This window comes from Cyprinodon variegatus, unplaced genomic scaffold (genome assembly GCF_000732505.1).
Source record: "Cyprinodon variegatus isolate N-32 unplaced genomic scaffold, C_variegatus-1.0 Scaffold187, whole genome shotgun sequence".
Taxonomy (NCBI): Eukaryota; Metazoa; Chordata; class Actinopteri; order Cyprinodontiformes; family Cyprinodontidae; genus Cyprinodon; species Cyprinodon variegatus.
The window spans coordinates 861027-874409 of NW_015150640.1; the positions used below are offsets into that span (position 1 = coordinate 861027).

Below are 13383 nucleotides of genomic sequence, written 5' to 3' on the forward strand. Positions count from 1 at the left end.
TTGTTCAGCATGGGGGTGAGTAGAAAATGAAGGCTAATCATGTTTTGGGTGTACTATTCCTTTAACCACTTTTAATCTCTTAGTCATTTTAAAATGTACTTTTAGAGCAACATTTATGGTCAAAACAAAAGCTTCTTATCAAAGGCGATGGGCCAAGATCTCTGGAATCTAACCTTCCTAAGTTGCTTTAATCAAGTTATTTAGTTGCATGCCACAGGAAATGTTGAAAGAAGAGTGGGAGAAAAAATCACCACAATGTTTCACTGTTGAGCTCTGTCTGTAGACCAAAACAAGATGTGTGACAAAGCAATGCCTGCTTCTACCTAAAGAACTCATAACATCATAATTCTGTTAGGAAGAGAATGTTATCTTGGCAAAGGATCCTTCTTCCATTTTGGTTAAGTGCTCTATCTGAGAAAAGAGCAGCTAAACCAAGACTGGCAGCTACGCACATGAACGTGCATGCAGTCCCAGCTGGTAAAGATGAGACTAGAGAACAACACATTGAGATCATAGTTCTTAGTTTATTTTAGTCCTTCCATGAGAAATTAGGGCATATTGCTTGTTTAAGGTTCCTCAAAAATAAGGACTGAAAACAAAACTCCAGAAACCTTTGAACTAATAAAAAAAAATTTAAATCTTTATTTACTTATTTTTTTAAAGCTTTACTTTTAACTTTCTGCTCTGCAAAATAACCATTATTAAATGGTTGAAATGTGAACAGCCCCAAGAACTGGATTGTTTTCACACTTTTTCGGAATTGTTAAAAGTTTTTATTTTTAGATCAAGTTTATCTTACATAAAAAAGAAGAGGGTGCTTTGGGAGAAAAAATGCAATTCATTTATATTTTTTGCACAAAATTAATGTAAGGATTCTTTTAAAGAGGTGGTACATGTGTCAAAAAATTAAAAACGTTATAAAGGCTCATGGTCACGTAACACAAAGTGTGCTGTATTTGTGTGTCTTTGGTAGAATTATAATGGCCGCCCGTCCAAGTTTTATCCCGCCTCTTGGTCAATTATTGCTTGAGAAATGCATCAGCTCCTTTGCAACCCTGCTAGAATAAGAAGCATATGCAATAGATTGAGGGATGCTGGTTTCATATCAACCCCGGCTGCACCTTCGGATAGAAAAAGGGATTAAATTATATTTTCTAACTCTCGAGAGATGCTTATTTAGAAGGAGTCTCCATATTGCAGACCTTTCCCGCCTAGAATGTCATTTAATCATCAGAATCTTTTATTAATATCTTTCTATTTACCTGTAAGGGAAGCCAAGAGAAAGCAAAGCAGAGGACAGACACCAGCAGCAGACAGAAGGTCTTCTTACGTCGTCTACTCCAGGCGGCCCGTGCACATCTCAGCTCGGGACAAGCCGTCAAACCTGACGTGGTCCTCCGCTTCAGCTGGTATGATATAGCACAGTAAGAAATGGACACTGCAGCCAGTGGAACAAAGTAGGAAAAGAAGAGGATGAAACAGGAGTAAATGAGTCGGCCTTGTTCCTGGCCATCCCAAAACTCCTCACAGACTGCCATCTCCAGGCCCGCAGCATGCAGCTCCAGGTACACTGTGTGAAGGGCAGTTGGGGTGGATAAGGCCAAAGATGACAACCAGATCAGTACTACCAGGCAGCAGCAGAACTGGCATCCCGCTCTTTTGCGAATAGGATAAGCTACAACTATGTAACGGTCTACTGCAATGGCCATGAGGGACAGGACTGCGGCGTATACAGCTGTGGACTGCATCACGGTAACAAAATGGCACATGTGGTATCCAAACACCCATCCACGTCTATCAAAGGCATAGGAGGCCGTCAAAGGGACGCAGAAGATGCACATCACCAGGTCGACGAGCGCCAAGTTGCTGATAAGGAAATTTGTTGTGTTGTGTCTTTTTTTGTTGTGCCAGATGAGGAAGAGGAGGAGGAGGTTCCCAGAGCAGGCAATCAATACCACGGCAGAGTAGAGGGGAATGAAGAGGAGCTTCAGACTGAACAGTAGGTCAAAGCCAGAAAACGCGGGGACTGGAAACAGCGATGGGTGGAAGAGGAGGTGAGAAGAATTGCAGCAGGATGAAGGGAAGGAAGAAGAAGAGTCAGAGGCTGGGGCCGAGGAGTTCATTCTGGACTGATTAGACGTTTTCTCCCAGTCCATGGCTGCAAAAAGGAGAATGAAGAATGAGATGATCAGCCCCCATAAACTGTGAAATTTGCATCATTTCAACAATGCATCATTTTTTAACAACAATAGTTTAAAGTGGCATGACAATTGGTTAATGAAATGACTCTCACTTGAGCAGAATAATTACTGACCACTTCAGTTCTTTCCATTAGCTTTGTTACAGAAGTTTCAGCAGCGATTTCGTCCTTGTCAACAATTCTAATACGATCTTACTTCTCTACTTTTATTCTCCAGGCCTCTCTAAGTCTGATCCTTCTCATCTTATCTACTGAGGTTTTTATGAGCAGACTAGATGATGTGTGCAGTCCACATGAATCATCTCAGCTTGCCTGCATCAAACCAACACTCCATGACTGATCATCCTGAACACATCATTAGATTAAAATGCAATGAGAAGTGCTCACCAGATTAAAATACGTAAGATATGGAATGCGTTGGAAAAAGGACATGAATGAAAACAGGATGAGCAATCTGGGGCTGCAGAATGAAGCTTTTAATTAAAAAAATAAATATGCAAATAAAGCTGTAATAAAACTACATTAGTGAGCAGCTTTTAAAAATTCAATCTGCGTGATTATAAGTGTTTTTACATCAGAACTGGATACAGAGCAATCTGTCGTTCTTTGTGTCCGTTTTTTTTGATTGAGGGTGGAACAAGTAGGCATCAGGGACACAATCAGAACAAATCCTGTCTGAGTTTCTCAATCTCAGGTAGCAACGATGTAAAAAGAGGTGACGCCTCATTGCTGACTCCATCACACTCAAGAGAAGGAATAGATGCATGTTAATGAGCAGATACGGCTAATCAGGAACGTCTGACTACTGTTTGTCTCATCATTTTGTCACAAACTACCAGAATATTTTCAACTTAATCCCAACATCCCATCCCATCTTGATTAAATACCTTTAAAAAGCTACCTTTGAAACCCATACAGGCTGAACAACAGCAATAGATACGTTTTATGAAAATATAAAAACTCTGGCTTCAAATCAACTCTTCTCTTGTTCAATGTAGTTATTTTACAATATTACAGAGAAGTTCAGACAAAAGAGAAAAGTACCTGTTTCAGGTGTTCGTTGGAAGGTTCAGCACTTGTTTGCGTCGTCTTCCTTGCATGGAGTCCTGCCGTTGTGCAGCCTTTCCTCCTCTGCTTGATATAAAGAGGTGAGCTCTCTCTCTCCCTCTTTGTCGGTGTCACACACACCCATCAGGATGGGATTGTGTGAGTGAGTCACCTCCAGAGAAAATCTCAATCTTGTGTAAATGCTCCTGAAGAAGTCAGGTACTGGTGGTAAAAGAAACAACTCCTACTAAATATATATATATATATATATAATATCCTACAGAAATGTAATCAGTGATTAGCTATGATCCCTGATTTCTGATTTTTTTTTTCTTTTTTATGTTGATCAGAAATGCCTTACACACATAAAATGTTGCTCTTTCAGTCTTTACTTTAGTCTCACTTGTACCAGATCATTAAACATACCAATCAAATAGTTTCAAAAGCTAATGTCACATTTAATGTCAGTGTTTTTATGTAAAGCAACTCTAATCCATCTAAAATATGTATTTTATGCACGTACATATAATGAATCATGTTCTTTAAAGATGTATGAGGTATGGACTCCATAATAGTGCAGTTGGCAGCTGCTGTGCACTTAAATGAATTTATGCAAGTTGATATGTAATCAAATATATTTTAGTCTGTCGTGTTTAGTCATGTGAACATATGCCTAAATGGCTGCGTGTTAGCACAACATATAAAAAGAGCGATTTGAAGTTTATTGCTGTCTAACAGAAACTCTGCACATATAGGATAAATTCACCAAAACTTTCATTCACCAACAGATGGATGAAAAGGGCACTGAGAAGAGTTTTTCTGTCATTAATACTACAGTTGCCTAAATATACATGTGGATTCATTCTTAATTCTTAATAAAAAATAATAACATATAAGAGATTTTTCTGACAGATCTAATTCTGTGCTCATTATATGTTTAAATATCTAAAATATTTATATGAAACAAAAAAGGGTAAATCTGTCCGGAAGCGATTCCTTTTTAACATGGAGCTGATTCTTACCAAAGATCATCAGAATTTGTCTTCCTAGAACAATGAATGAATGATGTCACATTTCCTGCTGTGAGCCTCTTCATACAAACACTGGGATGCTAATGTGGCCAAAAAGAAGACCTAATTAAATCATCAGAAGATAAACCAGGATCCTTACCAGCTGGAAACACATTAAACATTCATAATATCGATGTAGGAATTGTGAGCTTTGTCGTTTGGACCTTTAAAGTCAGCATGACACCAACAGTGTTTGTGAGCATCAAAAACATCATAGAATTCATTTGGGAGGAACTGTTTTTATTTAGTGAGCAGGAACACTGCTGCTTTGCTGGCCATAGGCTCAGACAACTAACCTTTTTTATTCTGCTGGTTTCCCAGAATCTCCTGGATATAAATGGTTTTATTAGCATGTCAACTGTTGTATTAAAAGATTTTTATAGAACACCTTCTTGTTTAGTTAAGTTCGAATTAGTTTATTTATGTAGCACCAGTTCAAAACACATTTCATCTTAGGCACTTTATAGAGACAATTCAACCTGATCATACAGTCAGATTGGTTTTCTGTCAAGGGAAACTAGCTGGTTGCATTGAGTGATTAACTTGCAGGTAAAGCTCCTCCTGGATGAGCTTATGGGGACGATTTTCACTTCCTTTAATTGCTGACTCTAGAGTCCCTCACACTAAAGGCTGGTTTATGCTCAGAAACCAGGTCGTCTGCATGTGTGTCGCAGTTAACGCAGATATGTCCCGCCCCTTCCTCAGATACTCTGCTGCACCTCTCCAAAATTGTAGGTGACCACAGACAGGAGGCCTCTGATTGGTCAAACCTACATTTCCTGTTTGCTACCTTACCGGCTTGTTTTGTATGTATGACTGGCATTGTGGAAGACGACTCATGAAGTTGGACCAGCTAGAAGAGTGAGGTGCTAAGAACGCTGGGACCCTTTTTCCACCTGGATCCCCACTCTTTTTGGTCCTCATGTCCCTCCATTGTTGCACAAATTTGCCTCTTGCGTTTTTCCACTTCCTCATCGCCTCGGCCGTATCTAGACCTACAGCTAGTTCATGACTGTTCCTCTTGCGCTGTGGTGTGGAATAACATAGCACAGACAACCTCACACTGCTGCAGGAGTATAACCAGCCCTTAGGCATGTATGCAGCGACAGTGGAGAGGAAAAACTCAGGCTCAGTGTGAGCAGCCTTATGGCGGGGCCGACCGGGAGTTCAAGGAGACAGAAGCAAACATACAGAAAGAAAGAAGAGACGCAAAAGGTAACTGCTAACTAGCTTCACAGGAGGCCTGTCTATTAAAGAAACAGTTAAGCAAACAAGCTCCGAACTAGGGCATAGGACTAGTTTTCATGCCAAAGGATGAAAGAGAGCACATCCAGTTAGTCACAGTAGAAGCTGAATCCATAGCCATGTCTAGGAGAGAAAAGGAACTAAACACTGAAAAACAGGCCCAACTCTAAGAAACTATAAATGAAGGGAATTGTGGCAGCAGCTTAGCTGATATTTCTCTCCAGGATGGTTTCACACTCAAACAGGAACATGCCAGATGAAACTACTATGACGAGAAAAAGCAGAAAGAGCAGAAAGATACAAATGGAACCACTATGGAGGTGGAATGAAGCAGTACACTTTTAAGAGCTAATTTATTTATACCCCTGATAGATATAGTTTTATAATCATATGTTTATGTTACAGACAGGCTTCTTCTGACTGGAAATAATAGTGAGAAATCCTCAGACAAGCAGGAACCTGTTGAAGCTAAAGGCTGGCTACTCACAGCCAAAGTGTCAGGCAGGATGACAGAGGCTTGATCAGAGTCCAAGAAACAGTTTTGAGTCATGAACAGGTGGTCAGAGAGAAACAGACATGTCATGGGACTGTCATTTCAATCCGGGTTGTGATTGGAAGCTCTGCGGATGTTGATGAAGTGCAAGGAGTAAATTCGCAAAAACATGATGGAGGCTGCAGTCTTTAAAAGAAAATGTATTTTCTTTAAATTAGCATTAAAGCTAATTTGGCCCAATTAACTGTAATTCTCAAACACAAAATCCATCCCAAACAGAAATATTGTTTATAATTTTATTGGGTATGGTTGTCAACCATTTTTCATTTATTTTTCTATGTGCCTATCATGGACATAATTTTGGGGGGAAAGGTGGGACATGTCCCTTGCACATTTTCAAACATCCTTTTTTGTCCCTTGCACTTTTTATTGTCCAAAAGCAATGTTACACTATAGCACAAGATGTGGAGCACTAGGACCAAGTGGAAAACTGCAGCTCAAGCTAAAGCCCCTCTGAGTTTAGACCGCCCACAAGCGGCTGATTGGCCCACCGTCTTCTGCTGTGTGATTGGCTGTCACCGCTGTCACTCCTGAGAATCTCACTTTACAAACATCTGATGCGCCACTGAACTGGTCTGTGATTGGATGGTCAAACACCCTGAGGTTAGTTATATTAAAAAAATACCTACATCCCTCGCTTCTAAAAATCAAAATTTCATCCACGGTGCCTATTGTAGTTTAGTTTGGTTGAGTTTCACTAGTTAAGTCAAGCTATTTAACTGAAATTAGTTTGACTTGGAGAAGAATGATCTTTGTTGAATTCTTATATTTGAAATGGAAGTTAACTTATTCCATTTGTGTGCATTAAAAAAAAACTATCTGACAATGATTTTAGCTTGATTCACACTTGAAATTGTTTTCTCAACACACAACTAGCTGGGTCTATGTTCAGAGAAAAACATATGACACTCTGAAAGTTGTTTGGTGAAATAAGAAAGTTACAACAAAATTTATTGCTACCGCATTCCTTTGCTTTCATCCAAGTGGTAATTAAAGCTACAGTGTGTAATTTTCAGCGACATCTAACGTCCAGACTGCAGACCGCAGCAACATGAACATCTCCCCCCCACCGCTTCTCCCCCCCAACAGTACGGCGAGCGTTACGGGACAAAATGTCTTCCACGACGTCCGCATCACCTACCTTCTCAAGTGATGAGGTTTGTTTACATAGATAATTTTACAGATAGTATTTCATTAGTCTATGTAGGATATAGATTTCATGTAGACTTAAGATAATAAATATCGAGCATAATGGGCGATCTCGCAATCGCTAGTTTGTTGGCTCTGCGCTGCCGTAGCGTAAAGATGTCTGCCTCCATGGCTGCGAGACCCGCTCCTATGTAATTATAAATAACAAATTCTAAGGCAACGCAAATATTAAGGTTAAGAGGCTGAGCTCGTAGATGATGATAAATAACATAGTTATGTAATATATAGTACATTTCTGACTGTATATCCCTGTAATTATTACACACTGTAGCTTTAAATAAAAAGTTATTGCATAGCTATATATGCATGAGAGACGGCTGCAAACATTATGAAATTCTTCTAATGCAGAACACAGAATCAGTAAAATCTAGACCATACTGAATTCGTGAGTTTCATTTAATTTGACTATCCTTTTTTACTACTTCACCTGATGCACTCTTTCGTATTTTAAAGCTCAGCTTATTACCTTGTTTTGATTCTGCAGCGTAGAATGCCAAAAATGTCATCCTCCCCCAATCTAGATATTTTTAATCAGCAGTGTATCATGATCTTTCTATTAGACCAAAATCATAATCTAGAACGGATCCATTGATTGAAAATGTTTGATTTGATCACATCTTAAAAAGCTGGATTTTTCCCTACACTGTTGGTCTTATCTGAGATATATCCGCATCTTCGGGTCTTACTTTGCCCTCAGCCTGGGTTTTTTTTAGCTGAAGTTGTTTCTTTGATTCATCTGAACGCTGATGGGGGAAGTACAGAGGTTATTCGGAGCTTATTTCGGTGAAGTTATTAGACTGCTGAGCCAACAAATCTTCCAAGAAAGCTAAGTGGAGGATTCTCTCCTCTGGGTGATGGTTTCTTTCTGCAGAATAAAACTTTATATTACTGCAGCATCCAAAGAATTATAACTGTCTGGAACCAGCCTGAGGTCCTACGTGACAACTGTCATGAGTAGGCTACCGCCATAGAAAACTTAAAGGCCTTTCACCTTTATTTTCAATGTGCAATCAGAGTTGCTGCATGGAGAGCAGGCAGCCTCACATAAATCCATCTATTGTGTTCAGATAAAAGTTGTCCATCATAGGTTCACATGATGGATCATTTCTATAAAGCTGTTGGTTCCAACAAAGGAAACTTCTCTTCGTGAAAATCTATTAGGAGGATTCAGATGGAAGCGCAAAGAGTGATTCCAGTTTGCTACATTTTGAAAATACACTGACAATAATAGGAAACCTCATTTTAATTCTTTATTGAGGATTTTTTTTATTTTGATTTCCAATCATACTTGTATTATTTTCTGTACAAAAAACCCCAAACAAACAGATTATGTTCGCTTAAACCAGTGGTTCCTAAAAGTGGGTCACTGCCCCTTGGATGGGCCCTGTGTAGCTGCAGTGGGTGCTTGGTAGAAATTAGCTAAATAAAGGACTATATTCTGGTTTTAAAAAATGTGTATTAATAGTGATGCTGAAGAAAGAAAATACTTAAACATTAAATGTGGTAGTTTTGTGATTTAAAAAAGACTGTAGTTAATAGTAATTGCCTTAAATCTAATTTGATGCAGATGAATTTCCTCTGTTGAAGTGTTAAAAAAATGCAAATTACTAATATTGTTAAACTAATGGGTGACATGATTCTAGAGTAGACTCTTTTGCAGACACAACACGAATCAGGAAGTGGTTTAATATGCTTATTGGGAGTTTTTACAGATAAATAGTATGGTCCGGCGTGGTGGTTCTGGGAGCTGCGACTTAGACTGGAACTGCACAGGAAGAAAGATCAGTTAGAACGCTGGCAGGAGGAACTGAGTTATTAAGAGAAGATGCCGATTTCTTACAGTTCCTTGGAGAAAAGAGCGGATGGGGAGGAGGTTGGATGAGCCCACAGAGATTGAGTTTGACTGAGATGGGGGGTTTCGGCTTGAGAGCGCCAGAGGATGGACAGGCAGGTGAGCGTTCGAGGATGGATCCAGGAGGACTGAGTGGAGAACCAGCTTGGAGACTGCAAGGCTTCAAGGAGAGAAGAAGGACAAGGAGGTAAGCTTGAGTCTTAGCACAATGTTCAGTTTAGGTAGAGCTAGCAGGTAGGTTACCACTATGTGGAATTTTAACCGACTGGCGTCCGTCCCAGAGAATCCACTCCTCTAAATACTGCTCCATGATTGCATCCAATTGGAACCAGCTGGAGGCTTGTCTGGGCTGGAGTCTCTGAGGAGGAAAAGGTAAGAAAAACCCTAACACAGCTCAGCACACAATCCTGTGGACCCAACAATGGACAATTGGACCATTTTGGGACTTTTAATTTCTTACTCAGCCGAAACTTTGTGGATTTACTGCTGTGTTGTGGCATCATTTTGCTTCAACTTTTTTTTTTTTTTTTTTTTTTTCTTTTTTTAAAAGCTCAGAAATTCAAGCACCCTCATAGTGATTTCTTTGATAGGGAGCTGACCAGGCTCTGCTGCACTTCAAAATGTCCTTTCATGTCTTTTGAGGAGAGCAATATCATTATGCGTTTATGATCGTCTCATCCACTAAATGTTTGATACCATCTCTGTTTTATTTTGACTCATTGTGGAGGGCCATGGAGACAAAAAGTCCCAAATCTGAGTGTTTACCTTATTAATACTGCAAAAGACCTTCTAATATTGTAAACTTTCTGTGTAAAAACCATAAAAAAAAACAAAAACAGTGTTTGTAAAAGCATCACAATCCCAAACAACAGATATCCCTTCGGCACCAGCGGGGCTTGAAAATGGACTACAGCAGGATTTATTACCTTTCATCATCACCGCCTGCTGATGATAAAAGACCAGCAGTATTTCAGAACTAAATCAGAAATGGCATTTGTGGATTTAGCTGAATATATTGTCTCTAAGTGCAGCCCTGTGCAGGTCATAGATCCACTTAAACTGTGTGACATGTAATGCTTTATCAGTAAGATAAGGAAGAATTAGATCATGTGATTTCACAAAATAAACATTCTGAACCAGGGCCACTGGAAGTACTTTTGAACAGGGGGTGCTGTCAAAATGTTTTTCTTATTTTGGACAAAAATATGCCTATAGGCATATTTAAAATACAATAAAGATAAATATAATAATATTCACTATTTTATTGTCATATACACCTCAGTGCACGCAACCAGGGTCTGTAACACACATACATCATAAATTCTCAGGTAAATATATGCTCTATTAATTATACTTCACACACTATAACAATGCAGATTTGGTTAGCTGGCATTTACCTGAGTCACTGTGTTTATGTCACATTTGACTATTAGCTCAAAAAGTCTTTTATGCAAACCACAAGGAAATAACTATATTATAATACTATTTTAACATTATTGAACAGTTTTCCGGATCCATTACACAAAGAATTCAAGATCAAAATAACACTCTAAAATATTATGGTTACGTTAAACTGCACGAAAAGATATGAAAGTTCGCGGCGGCACCATGCTCTCACTTTAAGCTACAGGCAGGGTGCCTGGTTACAAATGTGTGAGGTGTTGAGGCGTGCTATGGGGTCGTGAAGATAAAGTAGCTCATAAGAGGAAATGAAAATGTCTTGAGAGATGTACTGAAAGAAATTTCTTTTTGTATACACTCTGTGTGTACAAAATAACAAAAACGTCCAAGTCTAACCCTAAAATAATCAAATTAAAATCAAAATGGATGTGATAGCATAATAAAAAAAGGCTAAATCATTTCCCATAATATTAATAAAAAATTTATAAATTTTTTAAATATATTGAATAATCCCACGGCCATGTTCTGTACAGTGTTGAAGCTCTGTGATGATAAGTTTCATCTTTTTGTTGTGATTTTCTAAATCAAAAACAATATTTTGATTTGAGGAATGTTCAAGTTTTAAGGCTTAATACAATGAAATTTTCCTCTAAAATAGCAGCAGAGCAATGTGAATTACTCTGACGCAGAGATATTAAATGCAATCAAAACAGGGAAGATTCCCCTGGCTTTACAGTGAAAAAAGACTCAGTGATGCATTAAAGGGGTCATAGAATGCAAAACCGAGTTTACATTGTCCTAGTTGAATACTGATAGTTCAGTGGGTGAAATGGACTTACAGAGAAGTTCAAACCCCATCGACATCTCCTGTGTATGCAAATGTCAAAATTCTAAACTTCCACCATAAAACGGGCAAATCCAAACGAAGCCCAGAGTTGACGTAAACTGGGGGATGATGCCTTATTTGTTTCTGCTGTGTACTTTTGTCACACCAGCCCACTGGTTCACTGGCCCAAGGCAGGGGGTGTATGAAATGTCGACTGCCTGGCCGCTGACTGGACCAGAACTCAGCAAAGAGCCATGAGCCGCCCGTCCTCAGCTGGAGGAGGGGGGCTGGGGTCAGGTTCGGTCGCTCCATCCCCCGCTGGCTCCCTGCCCCTGTCCGCTGGGGTTCTGGGACTAGCCTCGGAGCTTATTCCTCGGTTCAAATGCCCAGTGTGTTTTGACTACGTGCTGCACTGTAGTCGACCAAAATCCCAGTTGATTTTGAAGTTCCCCCCAGAGATTTTTTTAGGTATAAAAAGGAAGACATGTCTGGGGGAAAAGAGGACGTCTGGTCACCCTACCATTTCAACAATTAGATGTTTCAGTGAGTGAGTGCTTGTTGCTATGATGCGTCTTTGCGCAGCTGCTTCGCTCCTTGTAAACAAACCAATCAGCGCACAGATCATCTAAATATTCATGAGCATACCATAAAAGGAAGGAAACCTGTCGTTTCATTCTAGGGCTTTTAACCAGGCTGGAATTAGCACTCATAGAACAGCAAAAATGCCATTTTCAGCCGAACCAATGTTACACACCCTATTCAGAGACCTTAAGGACCAGCATCAAATACCCTATATAAATCATTCTATGACCCCTTTAATGTACAGCTCCAAACAGTAGTCGAACCAATGGGTCACAGTCCACGGGTTTTAAAGTTCTTCAACAGCGGCAGAACCACTGTGGCATGGTGGCTTCCAGCGGCTCAGCAGAATAGCAAACTGGGCCCGGCTGTTCCATGGGTCAGCCAGAAAAACTGGAGAGTTTTTCATCTGCTTCAGCAGGCGGGTTCACAAAATAACAAAATGAATGCAGGAAAAACAAGGTACTATGTTCAGCTCCTTGTTAGTCGTAGGCAGAATATAGTCTTCACTGGAGGTGATTTGGTTGTTACAATATTGCCTCAAAAGAAAACCAGCTCGTTTCTACGCTTTCGAGGCCGTAAAGCTGCTCGACAGACACCGTTTGGTTGGAGTCAACTGCTGAAGTAAACTCTGGCGCAATGATGTGGTGTCTATGGGAGTCCTTCCTGCTTACATTATTGACATTTGATCCTCGACAACAGGATAATAAATAATACATATTGAGTCCTTTATGAACACCTTGTGGGTGTGGATGTTAGATTTTAATCAAAAATGGATTAAATCCATTTATTCATCCAGTCAAATTCTAGTTTTCAGTCATTCAATGTGTAAGACTGATAGCTCACATTTACAATGTGATAGCTCTGTAAAAAAGTTTATTAGATTGATAATTCTAAAAATAACCTTCCTTTGATAGATGAAAAAATAAGCAGATTTTATTACATCTCTCTGTTTGAATAAATGCTTTCCTCTGAAGAAGAAAATAAGGAAGAATAGATCCTCATAGACAGACAGCTGGCTGATCAGGATTTACTTAGATTTTCACATCTAGGACCTTACTGAATGAAGTCATCCCTGAAAATAAAATGTCAGCTGGTGTTTTTCTTTTTAATCACTGCATGTTGCCAATATTTGGCTAGGATCCATTGATTTTGTTGAAAGGGACACTGAAAATAATTTATATGATGCCTTTGGGATTAACTGTGATATAACTCTTGATTTGTTGAAACTGAACTCCGATTCTTCTTTTTTTCTTCTCTTCTTTATCACTGATCTTTTTGCTCATACAAGGGAAGTGGTGCTTAGGAGAGATCTAACAGGAATAGAATAGAATAGAATAGAATAGAATAGAATAGAATAGAATAGAATAGAATAGAATAGAATAGAATAGAATAGAATAT

At 39.3% G+C, this 13383-nt stretch overlaps 1 protein-coding gene across 1 annotated transcript in view; it reads right to left on the minus strand.

Annotated features, from left to right (window-relative positions):
- LOC107087573 (prolactin-releasing peptide receptor-like) overlaps positions 1-3306 on the minus strand; it is a 5695-nt gene extending 2389 nt beyond the window's left edge. The window contains exons 1-2 of the mRNA XM_015379221.1: positions 3245-3306; positions 1263-2158 (exon numbers count right to left, since the gene is read on the minus strand). Coding sequence (XP_015234707.1) covers positions 1263-2156 — 894 coding nt within the window. The 5' untranslated portion in view covers positions 2157-2158; positions 3245-3306. The remainder of the gene's footprint in view (positions 1-1262; positions 2159-3244) is intronic.
- Between the last annotated feature and the right edge of the window lie 10077 nt (positions 3307-13383).